At 43.9% G+C, this 22500-nt stretch overlaps 2 protein-coding genes across 2 annotated transcripts in view; both read right to left on the bottom strand.

Moving 5' to 3' along the window:
• The window catches only part of LOC139660633 (F-box/WD repeat-containing protein 7-like), a gene marked incomplete at its 3' end in the record, with an annotated part of 26073 nt that extends 13968 nt beyond the window's left edge, over positions 1–12105 (bottom strand). The window contains exon 1 of the mRNA XM_071538828.1: positions 11494–12105. Coding sequence (XP_071394929.1) covers positions 11494–12057 — 564 coding nt within the window. The remainder of the gene's footprint in view (positions 1–11493) is intronic.
• Positions 12106–18556: 6451 nt separating this feature from the next.
• LOC139660632 (FH2 domain-containing protein 1-like) overlaps positions 18557–22500 on the bottom strand; it is a 13258-nt gene continuing 9314 nt past the window's right edge. Inside the window, exon 7 of the mRNA XM_071538826.1 lies at positions 18557–22500. This exon is cut by the window's right edge and continues 1608 nt beyond it. Coding sequence (XP_071394927.1) covers positions 21490–22500 — 1011 coding nt within the window. The 3' untranslated portion in view covers positions 18557–21489.

The raw sequence follows: 22500 nt of genomic DNA, 5'->3' as shown, positions 1-22500 counted from the left end.
AACATGAAAAAGGGAAAGAAGAAAGGATTCTAGAGGGACAGAAGGAAAAAAAGGGGTTAAGGAAGAAGAGGAGAAGGAAGGAAGCAAAGAACGGAGGAAAGGAGGACAGAAGGAAGGAAGGAAGGAACAAAGAAAGGAAGAAAAGGGACAAAAGGAAAGAAGGGAAGAGAGAAGGACGGAAGGAGTAAAAGAAAACAGAAGAGAGGAAGAAAGGAAGAAAAACAGAGGGAGCGCGAGAACGACAGATTTCTTTTTAATGGCATTCTTCAAGTGTCGTCTTACACTGTAAAACTCTGTGTGTGTGTGTGTGTGTGTGTGTGTGTGTGTGTAGGATACAATGAGAACAGGTGTTCTGCTGTCTTGTCTCCTCTCACTCACACACACACACACACACACACACACACACACACACACACACACACACACACACACACACACACGGGTCTGTAGGTCAGTGGAGCAGAGCCGGCCGCTGCTTCCTGCGTCGGCCAATGAGAGAGCGGCGCTGACACGTTACTATGGCGACAGAGGAGACAGAGTGATGAGAATGAGAGCGAGAGAGAGAGAGGGAGAGAGTTAGAGAGAGAGAGAGAGAGAGGGGGGGGGGGAGAAGGAGAGAGGGAGAGAGACAGAGAGAGAGAGAGAAAGGGGGGAGAGATAGTTAGAGAGACAGAGAGAGTTAGAGAGAAGAGAGAGACAGAGAGAGTTAGAGAGAGGGAGAGAGAGAGAAAGTTAGAGAGAGAGAGGGGGAGGGGGAGAACCAGAGAGAGAGAGAGAGAGAGATAGAGAGACAGAGAGAGAGAGAGAGAGAGTTAGAGAGAGAGGGGGAGAGACAGAGAGAGAGTTAGAGAGAAGAGAGAGACAGAGAGAGAGTTAGAGAGAGAGAGGGGGAGGGGGAGAACCAGAGAGAGAGAGAGAGAGATAGAGAGACAGAGAGAGAGAGAGAGAGTTAGAGAGACAGAGAGAGAGAGAGTCTGACAACTGACAGCTGTCAGTGAATTGAAGTGAAGTGAACAGAGACGACAGACAGACAGACAGACAGACAGACAGAGCTGCTGCTGTCTAAGTCATTCACTCTGATTATTGGCCATTATCAATATCAATAAAGGAGGATCAATAATGTGCTATCTTATCTTATCTTATCGTATTATCAGTGTGCATGTAAACAGAGTCACTGACAGATCTGTCTGTCTGTTGTCAGACGACTGACACACTATAAAGAAGTGATTTGATCGAGGGTCAAAAAATGATAACAGCACAGAAATGACCACTAGCCTCGGTTAGCCAGAAGAAGAAGAAGACACAGAAGAAGAAGAAGAAGACACAGAAGAAGAAGACACAGAAGGAGAAGCAGAAGAAGAAGCAAAAGAAGACGCAGAAGAATAAGAAGAAGAAGCAGAAGAAGAACATAAGAATAAGCAGAAGAATAAGAATAAGAAGCAGAATAAGAAGCAGAAGCAGAAGCAGAAGAATATGAAGAAACAGAAGAAGCAGAATAAGGAGAAGAAGCAGAAGAAGAAGAAGAAGCAGAAGAATAATAAGAAGAAGAAGCAGAATTCGAAGCAGAAGAAGAAGCAGAAGCAGAAGAAGAAGCAGAAGAATAAGAAGAAGCAGAAGAAGCAGAATAAGGAGAAGAAGAAGCAGAAGAATAAAGAGAGGAGGAGAAACAGTTGAAGAGCCTCTGGGCGAAGCAGACGACTGAAAGGTCACAAACCGGAAGATTCCCAGGAATGCTGCGGCTCAGGGAATGTGTGTGTGTGTCTGTGTGTGTGTGTGTGTGTGTGTGTGTGTGTCTGTGTGTGTGTGTGTGTGTGTGTGTGTGTCTGTGTGTGTGTGTGTGTGTGTGTGTGTGTGTGTGTGTGTGTGTGTGGAGCGCTGACTCGGCGAGATCGGTGCGACAGACCAAACTGGCTGGAATGCTGCCCAGCACTGGAATGTGACACGCACACACACACACACACACACACACACACACACACAGTATGAAAGTGTGTTAAAGTGTGTGTGAATGAGCGAGAGAGGGAGAGAGAGAGAGAGAGACTGTGTGTGTGTGTGTGTGTGTGTGTCACATACCAGTCATTCCAGTCAGCTCTAATCTGCTTCCATTCACACCAGTCATCTGACCATAGCATGATCGCTGTGTGTGTGTGTGTGTGTGTGTGTGTGTGTGCGTGTGTGTGTGTGCGTGTGTGTGTGAGGAGTGCATGAGAGCGAGAGCAAAGTCGTGTGTATCTGAAAGAAAGTATTTTTGTGTGTGAATGTGTTTTTTTGTATTATATATTATGTGTGTGTGTGTTTGGTGTGTGTATTAAGAGAAAGCGCTGTGTGTGTGTGTGTGTGTGTGTGTATTTATATAGCATTGGAGCGAATTATCAAACAGATTGACATTATCTTCTTCTTCTCTCTCTCTCTTTCTCTCTCTCTCTCTCTCAAACACACACACACACACACTTAATCTAAACTCTAAACCTCTAAACTGAGTATTAAACAGTATTAATATAATTCCAGTGTGTGTGTGTGTGTGTGTGTGTGTGTGTGTGTGTGTGTGTAATCTCTTCTATGTGCAGTAATTTAGAAAAATGCTCAGAGATTACAGAACATTCTGACCAGATTAGTGCCCTACTTTCTGTCTGTCTCTCTCTCTCTCTCTCTCTCTCTCTCTCTCTCTCACACACACACACACACACACACACACACAGCCGTCTATCACCAAAGCTGATCTCCATCAATCTGTGTTCATGTGCTCAGGAATTAAAACCCTGCAGCGCCCCCAGTGGAGACACAGAGAACTGCAGCTACACACTGACCACCAGCTCAAGACTAGAACTAGAATTTATAACCTCCTCCTCTCCTCTCATCTCCTCTCCTTTCCTCTCCTTGTTTCCTCTCCTTGTCTCCTCTCCTCTCCTTTTGTCTCCTCCTCTCCTCTCCTCTCCTCTCCTCTCTTGTCCTTGTCTCCTCCTCTCCTTGTCTCCTCTCCTTTCCTCTCCGTGTTTCCTCTCCTCTCTCCTCGTCTCCTGTCCTCTCCTCATCTCCTCTCCTTGTCTCCTGTACTCTCCTCTCTCCTCTCCTCTCCTCGTCTCCTCTCCTTGTCTCCTGTACTCTCCTCTCTTCTCCTCGTCTCCTGTCCTCTCCTTGTCTCCTGTACTCTCCTCTCCTTGTCTCCTGTCCTCTCCTCTCCTTGTCTCCTCCTCTCCTCTCCGTGTTTCCTCTCCTCTCTCCTCTCCTTTCCTCTCCTTGTCTCCTGTCCTCTCCTCCTCTCCTCTCCTTGTCTCCTCTCCTCATCTCCTGTCCTCTCCTCCTCTCCTTGTCTCCTCTCCTTTCGTCTCCACATCTCCTCTCTCCTCATCTCCTCTCCTTGTCTCCTCCCCTCTCCTCTCCTGTGCTTGTCTCCTCTCCTTGTCTCCTCTCCTCTCCTCTCCTCTCCTCATCTCTTCTCCTCCTCTCCTCTCGGGACACACAAACACACAAACCGCTCTCCAATTATAGTAGTGGGATGGGATGCAATATTGTAGCATCTCTAATCTCTCACTGATATTCATATAATCCATTCTAAAAATAAACGCAATATGAAATTATTTGGAAAAATCTCCACACAAGATAAGAGTACTCAGTCGGTATTAGTATTTCTCAGAGGTGGGGACTCGAGTCACATGACTTGGACTCAAGTCGCAGTTTTAATTGCTTGAGTCTTGACTTGCTGCATGAAGAGCAGACTTGAGACTTGACTTGACTTGGGTTCTGGTGACTTGGGACTTGACTCTGACTTGTACTCTGATGATTTGAAAAGGTTTCTAAAGTCTTGACTTGAGATCTTGTGTTTGTGTAAATGACTCAGATTGAAAGTGATGAGATTTGTTCCAGCAGACGACTGAATTTAAATTCTGTTTTCTGAATTTGTATGGAATGATTGAATTTATTGAAGTTGAAACTGATTCTAGAAATCAAACTCATGATGCTCTTACCAAGTTTTTATCCTATTAAAACCATATTGCATTGAAAAGTCCTAGATATTTAGTTTTCTTTAAGATATTAAATTGATACTGGACTCTTGATTTGTTCTGACTTGACTTGCTGTTCTACATTTAGACTTGAGACTTGACATTAATGACATGGACTTGACTTGGACTTGACTTGGTAATCTACATTTAGACTTGGGACTTGACTTGAGACTTGAGACTGACTTGGGACTCGAGCGATGCTGACTTGGTCTCACCTCTGGTATTTCTTCATTATGTCTCTTGGTTCATACAGAATAGTTAGTGTTGGTTTTCAGTCATTTAAATTCCACTTTCATCACAAGCTGCTCTGTTCCATCAGTATAAGACTCTGAGCTCGACTGCTTTTCCCTGAAGGTTTCCAAGTGAAGCCAGGCTGCTGACACTGAGGCATGTAGAGTCACTGTATCGATCCTTTCTGTCTGATGATCAGAGCGTTGGCATGGAAACCAGACGAGTCAGACAGACGCAGGCCGAGGTTCAAACAGCTGATCCTCTGTTTTCTGCTCAGAGTAGAGAAGAGAACGATCCTGAGGTTTACTACAACAACTACTACAACTACTGCAGTACAAATACACTGCAGACTGCTTCTACTGCAGTACAAATACACTGCAGACCGCTTCTACTGCAGTACAAATACACTGCAGACCGCTTCTACTGCAGTACAAATACACTGCAGACCGCTTCTACTGCAGTACAAATACACTGCAGACCGCTTCTACTGCAGTACAAATACACTGCAGACCGCTTCTGTATGGGTCCAGTGTGGGACCAATATGGGACCAGTCTGAGACCAGTGTGGGACCAGTATGGGACCAATATGGGACCAGTCTGAGACCAGTGTGGGACCAGTATGGGACCAATATGGGACCAGTCTGAGACCAGTCTGAGACCAGTGTGGGTCCAGTATGGGACTAATATGGGACCAGTCTGAGACCAGTGTGGGTCCAGTGTGGGACCAGTATGGGACCAATATGGGACCAGTCTGAGACCAGTGTAGGTCCAGTGTAGGACCAATATGGGACCAGTCTGAGACCAGTGTGGGACCAGTATGGGACCAATATGGGACCAGTCTGAGACCAGTGTGGGACCAGTATGGGACCAATATGGGACCAATATGGGACCAATATGGGACCAGTCTGAGACCAGTGTGGGACCAGTATGGGACCAATATGGGACCAGTCTGAGACCAGTGTGGGACCAGTATGGGACCAATATGGGACCAATATGGGACCAGTCTGAGACCAGTGTGGGACCAGTATGGGACCAATGTGGGACCAATATGGGACCAGTCTGAGACCAGTATGGGACCAATGTGGGACCAATGTGGGACCAGAGTGGGACCAGTATGGAACCAATATGGGACCAATATGGGACCAGTGTGGGACCAGTGTGGGACGAGTGTGGGACCAGTGTGGGTCCCGTGTGGGTCCAGTGTTGGTCCAGTATGAACTGGTTTGATGGGACCGGTTTCCTCAGACAGTGTTAAGCGTATCAGCGGTTCCCATGGGAACAGGTTTCATATCCCATGATTCCGATGGAGCGAGCGAGTTGTGAGGAATCTGTGGAATGTTCTAGAGCCTTCACACAGGAGACACACACACTGCTGCACATTCCACACACACACACACACACACACACACACACACACTGCTGCACATTCCTACAGAAAGAGAGAGAGACAGAAAGTGGGAGAGAGAGAGTGTGTGTGTGTGCGCCAGCTGTCATTATAAAGCCATTCTCTCTCTCTCTCTCTCTCTCTCTCTGTTCTTGAAGTGTTAAGAGTAAAACAAGAGATAACAACATTATTATTATTAAATCTTAACAGTAAAAGTAAAATCATTACTGAAAAAACAATTACATATTTCATTTTATTTTATTTTAAATGTAATATTTTTCCTGCAAGTCTACTTAAACAAGTGAGAGAGACAAGAGGCAAAAAGACAAGGTTCACACACACACACACACACACACACACACACACACACACACACACACACACACACACACACACACACACACACACACACACACACACACACACACACACACACACACACACACACACACACACACTCCCGCAGGCAGACGCAGCAGTTGGTGTTCGGCTTGTTTATCGAGACAACAAACAAGAGACACAAAGGCACCTGAACGCCACACACACACACACACACACACACACACACACACACACACAGACGCTGACATCACCGCCTGGGTACCTCACACCCACAAAGACCGAGACCACACAATGCATTGAACCAGGTGTGTGTGTGTGTGTGTGTGTGTGTGTGTGTGTGTGTGTGTGGTGAGCTATGGGAAGCATCCGGTCCCATTGACGAGAAAATACAAAGCAGGCAACATTCCACTGTGGAACAAAGAGAGAAAACCAGTCTGCTGTGTCTCTACTGGGAGCTGACCAGTAGAACCAGTCTGTGTGTCTCTACTGGGAGCTGACCAGTATATCAGTCTGTGTCTCTACTGGGAGCTGACCAGTATATCAGTCTGTGTCTCTACTGGGAGCTGACCAGTAGAACAGTATGTGTCTCTACTGGGAGCTGACCAGTAGAACCAGTCTGCTGTGTCTCTACTGGGAGCTGACCAGTAGAACCAGTCTGTGTGTCTCTACTGGGAGCTGACCAGTAGAACAGTGTGTGTCTCTACTGGGAGCTGACCAGTAGAACCAGTCTGTGTCTCTACTGGGAGCTGACCAGTAGAACAGTGTGTGTCTCTACTGGGAGCTGACCAGTAGATCAGTCTGTGTGTCTCTACTGGGAGCTGACCAGTAGATCAGTCTGTGTGTCTCTACTGGGAGCTGACCAGTAGAACAGTGTGTCTCTACTGGGAGCTGACCAGTAGAACCAGTCTGTGTCTCTACTGGGAGCTGACCAGTCATGGATGGATTACTGAACGGGCCAACCGGGCACAGGCCCAGGGGCCCCTGAGCTCAGGGGGGCCCCTAAGCCAGAGCCTGATACATGATGATGCTGTCACTAACTTTACATTTACAGCCCTGCAGTCAAAGGGCTTAGTCATTTATATCAACACAAAAGCCCCAAAATTCCCCCATAATAACCTGAACATTAGTTTTGAAGGTGTCACCATGGCTCTGTCACAGTGAGTGTTCGCTGTAAAGCTCTGCATTATTGTCCAAAGGCCTTGTAATGTAAAGTCATGGTTTACGAAGAATGGGCCTCATTCACCAACCGTTCTTAAGAAGACATTTCTTCTTAAAACCCACTTACGCAGTTTTCACGAAGATTCTGACATTCACCAATGTTTTCTTATTTGGGATTTGTTCTTAGGTAAGAACAGAATCTACGCACACTCAAGAGCACACTGACGCACATTTGAGTGCTGACATGTTTGTGCAAAATAAGTGGTTATTGCGTTTCCTTCAATTCTACTGTTGTATAATATTATAGGATTTAAATTACAATAATATTTTTATCATTTATAATATTTTTTAATAATTATTTTACAAAGTATTATGGTCTTTTAAAATAAATAAACACTACACTAACACTTCAATTAATATAAATTATGTTAATTGGGATCCCATGCATCTTTTTTTTCTGTTATTTTATATCCACTACTGACACTACTAAATATGACAGCTCGTTTGGTGTTCACTTCCTGCAGCAGTACCTCCACTTCAGAACTATTGAAGTTTTTTTTTTACGTTTGGAGTCCGGTGCTCCACCTCTTTAGACTTTTGTTTGGGCATTCTTGACTTCTCTCAACTTTTCTTTTCAATTTCTGTGTGTGATTCCTGTGTGCACACGGCCCTGCGGTCTCATGCCCTTTTATGGGGATTGGCGGGGCGTTTACCTATATGCTAATTAGGATCACCCGGCACGCGCTTTCAGTTTACGAGGACAATGGGATTCATCATTATAAGAACACAGGTGCGAACAGTTCTGCGGTTTAAGAACATGTCATGAATCTGACGTAGACTTTTCTTAGGACCTTTCTCAAGAACAAATTTAAGAAAAAACTTAGGAAGATATTGCTGAATGAGGCCCAATGTTGTTTTCCCCTCCTGATCTGTCAGTAGGGCCCACTGACTCATATACCATGCAGCTGCTGTGTGGCCAGACAGTAGATTTTGGGGCATTGCAGGTAATCAGAGCCATTTTGCACTTTGAAATATGTTTTTTAGGGCTAGAATAATGTGTTTGCACCTTGTAATTCCTTTGCAATTGTTCTCTCCCATAAGTGCAATAACAAAAAAAGATAACAGGCATAGCAATATTATATACGCAATGAGGGCATACAGTATTTTTTATGTTCATCTCACTTTTGTATTTAAGTTTTGAATATGGATTTGAACGCAAATCTTTAATAGCCTGGTATCCCTATATGTTATCATCATCTTTCAAAAAAGATAAGCTTGTGTAGGGTTCCACTTCTTCTTCTCGCTAGATTAACAGGTGTGTAGGGGCCTGTCCATAGAGGGCGCTGTTAAAGTCTGTGGACTGTAGACAGAGGACAGATTCGTTCAGCCTTCAGAGGTCTATATGTTTTTGCTATTTAATTTTCAACATGACTTGCATTCAGCTGTTAGACTTAACGGATTCTGGATTCTGTTGGCTTTGAGTGTGTCAATTCTGAGTTGAGATTCAGGTGATATTGTGCGATTGCCTCTGCGTATACTTGTGCCGTTTACTTGTTGCGATAATTTCTTGTTGTGGTGGTTGGGGGCCCTTACTAGGTATCTGTGCCCAGGGGCCCTTTGTCTCATAATCCGCCTATGGGACCAGTAGAACGAGTCTGTTACTGGTTTTACTTTTTTCCGTTTTTTTTCCTCAGTTCAGTCTCTGGATTTGAACCGGCAACCTTCCTGTCCCCTCCTTCCTCCTCCTCCCTCATCTTCCTCTTCCTCCTCTAAAGCAGTGGTTCTCAACGTGGGGTCCGGGGACCACCAGGGGGGTCCTTGAGGGGGGGATCCAGGGGGTCCAAAGCAAATTGATGAAATGTTCAGCTTCAGCATTATTTAATTTCCAAGAAGTTAACACAATTAGAGGATGTAGAAGAATGACTGTTTTATTCTCAGATTTGGGTCCGAGAGACAAAACCTCATCAAATGGGGGTCCGTGGCCCTAATGTGGACTGAATTTGGGGTCCTTGATATGAAAAAGGTTGAGAAATCAATGCTCTAAAGCTCTTTTCCTCTTTATAGGAGGAAGCTGTCAGTTTCATGACTCCTTCTCGCCCTCTACTGGCGGACAGGGGGAATTGCGACCAAATCATAAATAAATGAAGTCTGTCTCTCTCTCTCTCCCTGTCTCTCTCCCTCTCTCTCTCTGTCTCTCTACGTCTCTCTCTCTCTCTCTCTTGTCTCTCTCCCCCTCTCTCTCTGTCTCTCTACGTCTCTCTCTCTCTCTAACTCTCTCTCTCTCCCTCTGTCTCTCTAACTCTCTCTCCCTCTGTCTCTCTAACTCTCTCTTTCTCTGTCTCTCTAACTCTCTGTCTCTCCCTCTAACTCTCTCTCTCTCTCTCTCTCTCTCTGTCTCTCTCTCTCTCCCTCTGTCTCTAACTCTCTCTCTCCCTCTGTCTCTCTCCCCCTCTCTCTCTGTCTCTCTAAGTCTCTCTCTCTCTCTAACTCTCTCTCTCCCTCTGTCTCTCTAACTCTCTCTCCCTCTGTCTCTCTAACTCTCTGTCTCTCCCTCTAACTCTCTCTCCCCTGTCTCTCTCTCCCCTTCTCTCTCTCTCTCTAAGTCTCTCTCTGTCTCTCTAACTCTCTCCCTCTGTCTCTCTAACTCTCTCTCTCCCTCTCTAACTCTCTCTCTCTCTGTCTCTCTAACTCTCTCCCTGTCTCTCTAAGTCTCTCTCTCTCTCCCTTCTCTCTCTGTCTCTCTAAGTCTCTCTCTCTCACCCTGTCTCTCTAACTCTCTCTCCCTCTATCTCTCTAACTCTCTCTCTCCCTCTCTCTCTCTTCCTCTCTCTCTCTCTAACTCTCTCTCTCTGTCTCTCTCCCTCTCTCCAAATCATAAAATAAATAAAGTCACATTTTCCCACAGCTGATCAGAGCAGAGATCCAGCAGAAACATCCTGCTGAGCACCGAGACGATCCAACCTGCTCCGTTGTCTTGAGACAGAGGGTGCATTCCAATACCCATACTTCCATACTATTTAGTATGCCAGAAAAAGATTTAGCATGTCCAAATTCATGCATGTCAATGCAGTATGCCAGAAAATACCCGGATGCCCTACTACATCCGGTCGAATTTTGCAGTATGCAGGCCAGCATGCTTTTTTGGCTATTCTGACCCACAATCCTCTGCGCAGCGGAAGACACGTCACTTCGACTGAGCCGCATGCTGAGCCGCCAGAGAGAGAAAAAAACAAAACAAACAAACTGCAACCGTATTACTGCGACGGATATATAAGCAAGAGGGTCAAAGTTCAAGACGCAATGTGATGACGAAATAGTATGTCCCAACTGTCTGCCTACTACATGCACAGTCCATACTTTCTAAGGGCAGATGTAGTACGTAGTGTAGTAAAAAGAAAAAGTATGCGATTTGGAACGCAGGGAGAGGCTTTTCACACTTCAAATGTGCTGTGACATCACTGTCAGGCCAACCCCCCCCCCCCCCCCCCCCCCCCCCCCCCGCTGTCAGGTCTCTTCTTCTTCCTCAGTTATTTTGAACTCCCGAGTTCCCTCTCAAGCTGAAGTCCCGTGAGTCTGTCTCTCTAACTCTCTCTCCCTCTGTCTCTCTCTCCCCCTCTCTCTCTGTCTCTCTAAGTCTCTCTCTCTAACTCTCTCTCTCTCCCTCTGTCTCTCTAACTCTCTCTCTCTCTCTGTCTCTCTAACTCTCTCTTCCTCTCTCTCTGTCTCTCTCTAACTCTCTCTCTCTCTCTCCCTCTGTCTCTCTAACTCTCTCTCTCCCTCTCTCTCTAACTCTCTCTCTCTCTCTCTAACTCTATCCCTCTGTCTCTCTAACTCTCTCTTGCTTCCTCTCTCTCTCTCTCTCTCTCTCTCTCCCTCTCTAAGTCTCTCTCTCTCCCTCTCTCTCTGTCTCTCTCTCTCTGTCTCTCTAACTTTCTCTCTCTCCCCCTCTCTCTCTCTCTCTCTCTAACTCTCTCTCTCTCCCTCTCTAAGTCTCTCTCTCTCCCTCTCTCTCTCTGTCTCTCCCTCTCTCTGTCTCTCTAACTCTCTCTCTCTGTCTCTCTCTCTCGCTCTCATTCTCATCACTGTCGCCATAGCAACGTGTCAGCGCCGCTCTCTCATTGGCCGACGCAGGAAGCAGCGGCCGGCTCTGCTCCACTGACCTACAGACCTGTGTGTGTGTGTGTGTGTGTGTGTGTGTGTGTGTGTGTGTGTGTGTGTGTGTGTGTTCATGTCTCAGTCTGAAAGTTTCAGTTCAGTTCAGCTTCCATTCAACTCAAGAGCAAGAAATGAGAGAGAGACACTGAAAGAGAGTTGAAAGAGAGAGAGAGAGAGAGAGAGAGAGGGAGAGAGCGGGAGAGAGAGAGGGAGGAGTCTTACCTGGCTCTGGAGGAGGAGTGACAGTGACATCACTTCCTCTTCCTTCTCTCTTTCTTCATCGTTAGCCTCCTCCTCCTCTTCTTCTTCCTCCTCCTCCTCCTCCTCTTCCTCCCTGCTCTCCTCCTCTTCCTCCTTCTCTCCGCCCCCTCCCGCCTCCTTCCTGATCTGATTGGCCGGTTCCAGGTGGGCGGTCCCGAACGGCTCCGACGGACAGGACTCCTCCTCCTCGGTTACTATGGCGACACTGACCTCCTCCTCCTCCTCTTCCTCGCTCCTCTTCCTCCCGTAGCGCTGCGAGAGAGAGGAGGAGAAGAAGGGAGAAGGGGAGGAGGAGAAGGAGGCGGAGCTTGGAGTCTGTCGACCAATCACGTCCCTCCTAACTTCTTCTTTGGTGTCCACCTTCGTCGTTCGTTCACCCCTCTCCTCCTCTTCTTCTCTCCTCCTGGTTGGAGTTTTTAGTCTTTCTCTCTCTCCTCCTCCCTCCTCTCCTCTTTCGGTCTCCTTCTGCCCTTCCCTCCTCTCCTCCTCCTCCTCCTCTCTTCTGTCTCTCTGCTCTCCCTCCATCTTTCTTTCACACCTCTGTCAGTGATTCCTCTCTTTCCTTTCTTCTCCTTCGTTCCTCAGGCAGCAGAACGACTGGCAGCTTCCATCTTGAACGACAGAGAGAGAAATGATAAGAACAACGAGAATACTACTAATAACACTACTACTACTGCCACTACTACAGCTACTGTTACTACTACTGTACTACTACTACAGCTACTGTTACTACTGCTGTACTACTACTACTGCTCCTACTACAGCTACTGTTACTACTACTGTACTACTACTACTGCCACTACTACAGCTACTGTTACTACTGCTGTACTACTACTACTGCCACTACTACAGCTACTGTTACTACTATTGCTACTACTACTGTACTACTACTACTGCCACTACTACAGCTACTGTTACTACTACTGCTGTACTACTACTACTACTGCTACTGCTAAAGTACTACAACTATTACTGCTGCTACTACTGCCGCTACCACTACTGCCACTACTACAGTACTGCTACTACTACTAAAGTACTACAACTACTACTGCTACTGTTGCTACTACTACTACAGTAATACTACTACTGCACTACAACTGCTACTACTGCTGCTACTGCAACTACAGTAAAGTGAAGTACTACAACTACAACTGCTACTACTATTGCTGCTACTACTGCTACTACTACAGTAATACTACTACTACTGCTACTACTAAAGTACCACAACTACTACTGCTACTACAACTACAGTACTACAACTACTACTACAGTACTATAACTACTACTGCTACTACTAAAGTACAACTACAACTGCTACTGTTGCTACTACTGCTACTACAACTACTACTGCTACTATTAAAGTACCACAACTACTACTGCTACTACTACAACTATTACTGCAATTACACTACTACAACTACTACTACCACTACTACTACAGTACTACTACTACCACGGTTTCATTATGAAAACATCTGAGCAGCCAATCAAAGAATCCCAGATGTCCTTGTTGTCTCTATAATCAATATAATCAATATAATCAATACCCCTCCGGCCTCAGCAGTGAAGCTCTATGGCTCCATGAGTCACAACATGTTGAGGATCATTACTACTGAGCAACAGCTTTATGATCAGCTACAAACACACAGAGAGAGAGAGAGATGAGAGAGATCACACAGAGAGAGGTGTGGACAGCTGGTGACACCTTACTGTGAAGCCTGAGTGTGTGTGTGTGTGTGTGTGTGTGTGTGTGCGTGTGTGTGTGTGTGTGTGTGTCAGTTCCTCTATCTCTCTATTTTCAGCTGTTGTTTAGCAGTACAAGCCCTTAATACCACATAGAACCAACACTTCCCTGTTTCTAAATAGATATTTTACTGTTACATCTGTAGTAAAACCATATATAACATACTACAAACTATATATATATACTACAAATTATACTATATACACACTATACTATACTACAAATTAAATCACCACTTTCACTTTAATAACTAAGTCTCATCTGAAGTGTATTTGATGCTAAAGATGACAAAAACAACACTATAATATTTCTGTCTATAGTACTCAATACTGACCTTATGGTACTTTATGGTACTTTTATCTCCTATAGCATCTCTATAGTATTCCTATATGTTTGCAGTACTCACTACCTGCATCCCATGTGGTATGACTGTAGTATTCCTATAGGAACTCATAGTATACCTGCGGTACACAGTAGTGAGTATGTAGTCATGACGTCAGTGTACTTTAAGGCAAGGCAAGGCAGCTTCATTTGTTTAGCACATACACTCATACACTGGGGCAATTCAAAGTGCTTTACAGAGTGATAAAAATACAGTAAAGGTAAAAGATTTACAATTAAAAAAGTGCAAAAGTACAGACAAGAGATACAAAAGATAAAAGACTTAAAAAGTAAACTAGTGCAGTTCAAATCAAATGAAATAGAAAGATGAAAGAACACAACAAATACTCCCACTGTTGGGATTCTGAACAGAAACAGTTAAAATGAAGGTTATTTAAAAGCTGAGCTGAAAAGAGAGGTTTTTAGCCATTACAGGGTAGAGTAGGCAGTGTAAAATAAAAACGTTTTTAGCTTTGATTTAAAAGCGGTCAGAGTCGGGGCCTGTCTAATATCATCTGGGAGGTTATTCCAGGTCTGTGTTGCATGATAACAAAACGCTGCTTCACCGTGTTTTGTTCTAACTCTTGGGACAGCCAGTAGGCCAGGCCCAGATGTCCTAAGGGTCCTAGAAGGTTCATATGGCACAAGCATGTCAGAGATGTATTTGGGCCCAGAGCCACAGAGTGATTTGTAGACAAGGAGCAAGATTTTGAAATCAATTCTCTGAGTGACTGGTAGCCAGTGTAAGGATTTTAGAACTGGTGTAATGTGGTCGTATTTCTTAGTTTTGGTCTGGACCCTGGCAGCGGCGTTCTGAATAAGTTGGAGTTGCCGAAGAGCTTTTTTTGAAAGCCCTGTGAACAGACCATTGCAGTAATCCAATCTACTGGAAATAAAGGCGTGGGTAAGCCTTTCTAGGTCTTGTTTGGACATTAGTCCTCTGACTCTTGCGATATTTTTTAGATGGTAGTAAGCTGACGAAGTTACCGATTTGATGTGGCTATTGAAATTAAAATCTGAGTCCAGGATAACGCCAAGATTTCTGGCTTGACTCTTAGTTATGAGGGACAGGGAGTCAAGGTGAGAGCAGACATTCTGTCTTTCTTTCTGTGCTCCAAAGACAATTATCTCGGTCTTATCTCTGTTTAGTTGGAGAAAATGTTGCCGCATCCAGTCATTGATTTGTTCGACGCAGTGACACGAGTTTCAACAGGTCCATAGTCACCTGGTGTAAGTGATATGTAGATTTGCGTGTCATCTGCATAATTATGGTAGACTACTTTATTATTTTGTAGGATTTGGCCTAAAGGGAGCATAGAGAGGTTGAACAGGAGAGGTCCCAAAATGGACCCCTGTGGAACCCCGCAGGTCATGGCCATCTGCTCGGACACACAGTTTCCAATGGAGACAAAGTACTTTCTGTCATGAAGATATGACTTGACCCACTTCAGGACAGTTCCAGAGAGTCCCACCCAGTTTTCTAATCTTTGTAATAGAATTGTATGTGTCCGCAGTGTCAAAGGCAGCACTAAGATCCAACAGTACTAGAACAGAGACTTTGCCTTGAGTCATTGTTCAGGCGAATGTCATTTAGTACCTTTATGAGTGCAGTCTCAGTGCTGTGATGGGGTTGTTGGTGAACAACTTTTTCAATAACTTTACCTAAAAACGGTAAGTTTGATATTGGTCGATAGTTATCCAGTACAGTTGCATCAAGACTGCTCTTCTTTAGGAGCGGCTTAATGACTACAGTTTTCAAAGCCTTTGGAAAAATGCCAGATTGGAGAGAATTGTTAACTACAAGTATTAGTTCTTTTGCCAGGCTGCTCAAAACTGTTTTAAGGAAGCTAGTGGGTAAAACATCAAGGCAACAGGTGGATGATTTGAGATTGGACACAGTTTCTTCGAGTGTTTTATCGTCAATGGGATTAAATTGTGTCATACCTACCAAGTTACTTCTGAAAGACAGCAGTGATGATGCTTTTTTGTTTGGCATTGAGGAGTTAATCGCATGTCTGATGCCTTGAATCTTGTCATTAAAAAAAGATGCAAACTCGCTACATTTGCTGGTAGAAACTAGTTCTGGGGATATTGGAACCGGAGGGTTAGTTAACCTGTCAACGGTAGCAAATAAGATGCATGAATTGCTACTGTTCTTGTTGATGATCTCAGAGAAAAATGATTGCCTAGCGCTTTTCAAGTTCAGACTGTAAATATGTAATTTTTCTTTATAGATTTCAAAGTGAATCTGGAGGTTTGATTTATGCCATTTTCGCTCTGCTTTCCGGCACTCCCCTTTTCTGGGCCCTTACAGAATGAGTGTTTCTTCTTCATGGGGCCTTTTGCTTACTAGCGATTATTTTAGCCTCAGCAGGAGCAATGGCATCAATTACATTTGAAATTTTAGAATTGAAGGTATTCAGTAGATCATCAACATGATTTGAAGCTGGGGCAGTTTCAGATTTGGTGGCTTCAATAAAAAGTGTTCTGGTATTCTCATTAATGTACCTTTTTTTTTAACAGTTTCAGATCTAATGTAAATTTTTGGTGTAATAGACAGATCAAAGAATACACAGAAATGATCTGATAGAGCAACATCAAGCACAGTGACATTTGAAATGTTAACACCCTTAGTAATAACCAGATCTAGAGTGTGTCCTCTAGTATGGGTCGGCCCTTTCCCATGTTGAGACAGATCAAACGTGTCAAGTATGGCTGAAAGTTCTTTGGCATTTTTGTCACTGACATTATCTATGTGTACATTAAAATCACCCGTAATGACTACACAGTCAAATTCAGTGCAGATAATTGAAAGCATCTCAGTAAAATCATCAAGGAAATGTGGGGAGTATTTTGGTGGCCTGTATATAACTAAATATAGAATACATGGAGAGAGTTTCATTTCCATTTTAAACGACACATATTCAAAGGATGAGGATTCTCCAAATGACAACTTCTTACAAAGGAACCTATCCCTAAAAAAAGGCACAAACCCCCCCCCCTCCTTTTTTGTTCTGTCATGCCTCAAACTCAAATATGAAATTTGGTGGGGTGGATTCAATAAGGATAGCATTCCCATTCTTGGTGTCCAGCCAGATCTCTGTTAAAAACCTAAAATCAAGTGACTTGTTACACAGGGACCTTAATATTAAACAGGGCTAGTTTTAGGTTTTGTTGGAGCAGGGCCTGAGATACTTGGCTTACAGGGAATGTGAATCAAATTTGTAGGATTGGAAGATTTTACTGTGACCCGCTTATGTAATCTTTGTCTTGACACTGTGGCTATTGTATTTGGGAAGGTTGTTCTCTCCCAGGGCCTCAGCTTGCTATCAGATCATTTATGAATAACAGTTCTTGAACAGCAGAGGCCCAGGGTGTCCTAGTTGCTGCCGACACTGATATTGTATTATCTCCTATGGCATCAATACAGTTTTCCTATTATAATACTATAATATTCCTATGGGGCTTTATAGTGTTTTCCAGTTTATAGTTATCTTATAGTATTTTATGGGTATCACTATATAATCCTATAGTTTTCCTAGTGGCTCGTAGTGTGTCTGTAGTACTCTATAGTTAGTTTATAGTAACTTTATGGTACTTTATTGTAATATTCCTACAGTAACTTCTAGTTTTGCAGTGATAAATGTAAAATATCTGGTTATCTGTTACAAAAAAACAATAAACCTGAAGTGTATTTTCTCAACTATAAGAACTGCATAACAAAACTATACATGACTTTACTTTTAAGTGAGCTAGTTAACTTCAGTCAACTTTAGGTTTCTATCTGTGTACTTCAGGTTGATACTACAAGTGTACTTCAGTGTATCTGAACTTCTGACTTCAAGGGACTTTCACTTTTAAGGTTTACTACAGTAGACTTGCAGTAGCAGTAAAAGTACAAGTACAAGCCCGAGGGTAGTATTCTCAAGTAAGTACAGCAAAAGTAACAGGTATCCTCTATTCTTTTTAGTTTTACAGAAGTAAGTTGTACTAGTGTCTGGTTTCCTGTTGTTTACAGCAGCAGGACACACACACACACACACACACACACACACACACACACACAGACTTTATAACACGAACAACAAGCTAAACAATGTGCCGTAAAGAAGTATGAGACTCTTTAAATAAGTAAATAAAGCACGCGGACCTTTCTGAGTTCCTCCTCCAGCTCCGGACTTTAAAGTTTAAACGCCAGCAGGCTTTTCCTTCCTTCTTTCTCTCTTTCTCTCGTCCACTTCTTCTTTATTTCCTTTATTTTCCTCCGTTTCTTCCTGCTGGAACAGAATATTTCAGACTGCGGACTGAAAGAAAACTTTACTGCTTCAACCTTTGACTTGTTTTAATCTGTTTTTTTTCTTGTTGATCAGAACGCAGCAGCTCAACTCAACTTTCTCAAGTTTTCTTTTTTTTTTTTCATCCGTCCTGCACATGGAGCTTTGTTTGGCGCGGCGTGATGACGTCAGGGTCCCTAACTTCTCTCCACACCCCCTTCATGATCATGATCTTTTTTTTTTTTTTTTTTTATAATACTTATAAACATGATTTTTATAATAAGAATGGACTGTTGAATTATTGTTAGAATTATTATAAACAACTGCCTATAAAGTAATAAATAATAGTAAATAATTATAATAATATAACAATACAAATAGATATATTATTATTATAATTGTTAATTGTAATGATTATTATGCTATTATTATTAACAACAATAATAATAATAATGAGAACAATAACATTTTAAATAATACCTATAAAAAAATGTATAATATAATATTAATAATAACAATACCTTAACCTTTAAAGAAACTAAAGTCAACAAACAAACAATGCACAAACACATACAATAAGTAACATAAATAAAATAAATACACAAGCAAGTCAGATCCAGGAGGAATAATACTTTATTAATTACTAGATAGATTATATATATATATATATATATATCAAACAAAAACTAGATACATACATAAATACATATTTATAACCTTACAAATATATTTATGAACATACTTGGCACAAGAGACTGTTCCCAGTGGTTTAAATCAGGGATTCAGCTTAAAGATTCTCATCGATTTTTCATTTTAAATACAACATGAATAAGACAATTTCTATTTAAATCAGGCCAAATGTACAAAGATTTCATAATAACACAGCCTGGTTTGTGAAGGTATAGCTGCAGAATTAATATTTATATAATAAAATAAAGCTGTTTATCAAGGAGATCAGCTGTACATTTGTGTTTCTTCATTCTGATGTGAAGAAGAAGCACAGAAACACAAATCGAGAATGAATTCAGATGAATCATCATATAAACACTGAGATCGCTTTAAGAAATGTCCGGGGGTTTATACTTCTGTAGAAAAATCCCCATACCTAAAACTTCCTTCCTCCCTCCCTCCTTCCTCTCTCACTTTTCCATCCCTCTCTCCTTCCCCTGAATCCTCATTCATAAACTTTCTTCCAAATACATTTTGTGCTTCCAACCCAATCCAAGCTGTGGTTTATATATATTTCCATTCAAATAGATCACAGGTTTACATTGATTGTCTCCAGTTCTGCCATTTATCAAAAGCTCAGACTGATTTCTCTCGTTCCCCAGTGTGTGAAAAGCGACAGACATCTTTAACGTTTTTTTATTTTTTCTGTAACACTTTCTTTGAAATATAAAGACTTCACTGTTCCAGTCTTGTAGTACAGCGTTTGTCTATTTTTCCACATTAAAATGGAGTCTGAGGGTGAAAGAGACTCATGAACGATTTTGCGTCTGAGGGAATAAATAGTGTATTTGGGTCTCTGGGTAAAGGAAGTTAGGGTTTTTATATGTTGGATCAAGGCCTCTACCGGCACAGAGTTAGGCCCCAAAGGTCCGAGGACAAGGAGGGTGTGTGTTGTAAATATTGGAATGTAGCCTCAACCTTCAAAGAGGCAGAGATACACTGTATAATGTGTATTATAAATCCTGAATATCGCAACTTGCTGACTTTAAATTAACTTGTAAATCAATGGAAGCCTGGTTTGATGCTCCATCATTCAAAAGAAATCAATATGATCAGTTTCCCCTTGGTGATCAATAAAGTTAATCTAATCTTATCTTGTATTTATTGATTAAAATAAAACTTTGTGAGTATTACAACAGGGAGCGGATACTGCTCTTCTTCTACTGTAAAATATTGAAATGTTTTCTGCACCGTGAAAGAGAGGAAGACTGTGCTATGGTTCATATTGGAATGAGCCCTTGGCCTCAAAGGGAAAGGTCACTTTGTATAGTTAGTATTGGAATGTAGCAAGGTAGGTATTGAACCCAAAGATAAGAGGCTTGGTTTACCTCACATTGTAAAAAAAACCCCTCAGCCTCAGTTGGAAAGGAGGATTTATATAGTTAGTGTTGGAACGCAACAAACCTCTCGGTGAGGTTCTAGGCATGGAGCCCAAGCATAGGAGGCGTGGTTTACTTCATAGTGGAACAAGCCCTCACCCTCAAACGGAGAGGAGACTTTGTGCAGTGGATCAAGGCATTGAGCTTCAGGATAGGAGGCTGTGTGCACTTCATATTGGAATGTGGCCTCTCCCTCTGGATAGGAAGCTGTGTGTACCTTGTTTACGTGTAACTAAACTAAACTATAGGAAGCTGTACAGTTACATTGGAATGTAACTTTTTTTTTAAGTAAGTAAGAAGGCTGTGTGTGTTTCATGTTGGAATGCTGCCTACCTTCAACCTCCAAAGACAGGAGATTGTTTAAACCTCTTATTGGAACAAGGCCCTTTCTCAATTCTCGTATGTGCTACATATTGGAATAAGACTTCTTTGAATTTAGATAGGAAGACTGTGTACTTCCTATTTGACTGTGGCCTCTATACCTGCAGGTGGGAACAGGTCTTTACAAAAACAAGGAGGTTGTTGACTTCAACATATTGGAACGCTGCCTCTAACTCTACCAAATTAGGTTGTGCATGCGCATTTTGTAATGTTACCTTTGCATCTCTAGAAAAGAGACTTTGGGAATACTTCATATTGAAATGCGGACTCGCCACCTTCTAAAGTAGGAATCTCTGCATAATTCATAATGGAACACAGTCCTCTATCTTCATGAACAGCAGGCTGTGCATACTTGAAATTGGACTGGTGCACCCCCAATCTCCAGCTAGGTTTGACTTTTTTGCCCGAACACCTAGGAAACTAACTTCTTCATGTTGGAATGTAGCCTCTGTATTCCTGGATAGGACACTTTGCATATGTCATGTTGGAATGTCCTTCCTTCTACTTCCATCTGTATAGGTTTGAAGGGCTTTGCATAAAGACCTAGGAGACTGTCCATTTTTCATACTGGAATGCAGCCTCTATACTCTTTCAGGTAGAGTACATACTTTATAATGGAACGTGTGCTTTATCTCCAACTAGGTTTGAGAGCTTTGCTTAGGAGACTGAATTAATTTGAATGCAGCCTCTCTACCCCCAAAAATAGGAAACAGTGTCCATACTTCATATTGGAATGTAACCTTGGACCTCCCTTCTCCAGCTAAGTTTGAGGGTTTTGCTTAGGAAGACTCTCTATTCTTCAGATAGGAATGCATCCTTTCTTCCTGCAAGAATAGGACACAGTGTCTATACTTCATATTGGAACGTAGCCTCTTTCGTCTCCTCTTATCTCCTGTTGATAAGAAAGGCATCAGGATGCAACCTTTGTACTGCCTAGGACAGGAAACTGTGTCCATACTTCATATTGGAATGTAACCCTCTGACTTTCCCCTCCACCTCCAGTGAAGAAGGAAGGAATAGGAGACAGTGTCCAGACTTCATGTTGGAATGTAGCCTTTAATCTCTCCTGTTATCTCCAGCTGGGCTTGCTGGCCTTGCCCGAGTCCCTGGAGTGCGCCGACTTGTCGGAGAAGCTGCCGCTGTCGTTCCGCCTGTGGCCTTTAGGCGGCGCCAGCGGGTCGTGGAGCGGGGAGCGAGGAGGCGCCCTGATGCTCTGGGACCTCCGCAGGGGGGAGTCCTGGGCCGGGGGGATGAGGGGCGAGGAGGAGGAGGAGGAAGAGGACGGAAGGAGGAAGGAAGACTTGGAGACTCTCAGGGAGCCTGTTCGGATGAAGGGGGAGGCGCCGGACAAGGAGGAGGAGGAGGCCTTGGGTGAGGTTTTAGGGGAGGAGTCGGAGCCGCCGTGGGGAGAGTGAGGAGTAGCAGGAGGAGTGAGGGTGGTGTGTGTCCGTCTGAAAGAGGAGGCGGCGGTGCTTCGGGCAAAACCAGGAGGCGCTGATGATGCAGGGGTTGTGACTTGGTGCGAGGGGGTCACAGGGGCGCTGACGCTCCCTCCTCCTCCTCCTCCCACCCCGGCCTGAGCGAGCGCCCGCAGCGTGGAGCGACACATCTTCTCCTCCGGCTGGGGCTTGGGTTTCGGGGCGGGCTTCCGGACGGACGGCCTTCTCTGCAAGGCCTGGATCTGCTCTCGGGCGGATCCCATGACGCCTGAAACCTTCTGGTCCTTCAGGTCCTTGGGTTCCTTGTGGAGGCTGGAGCGGCGGGAGGAAGGGGCGGTCGAGGGCTTCTCTCCCCGCCGGAGGGAGGCGTTGTTGGGGTTGGAGGTGCCGGAGCCACCCTGGTGGTGTCCCGGGGGCTTCTCCAGACGTTTGCCCAGGGACGGAACACCTCGGCTGGGCTTGGAGATAGGCACGACCCTCCTCATGCCCTGGTTCTCCGAGCTGGTCAGGGTGCGGACCGGCTGCGGTCTGGAGGGTAAAGCGGAGTTTAGGGTTGAGGGTTTGAATCCGGCGGGTCGAGCTTTAGAGGGGAGGGTCTTGGCGGCCAGCTTGGACGAGGTCAACGGTTCTCGCTTCTCATT

This window comes from Centroberyx affinis, unplaced genomic scaffold, assembly GCF_046629955.1.
Source record: "Centroberyx affinis isolate AG114_WGS23_722 - 3 ecotype Tasmania unplaced genomic scaffold, CSIRO-AGI_Caff_v1 ptg003355l_1, whole genome shotgun sequence".
NCBI lineage: Eukaryota > Metazoa > Chordata > Actinopteri > Beryciformes > Berycidae > Centroberyx > Centroberyx affinis.
The sequence above is the reverse complement of the archived record's forward strand: the minus strand, read 5'-3'. Positions and strand labels throughout refer to the sequence as shown.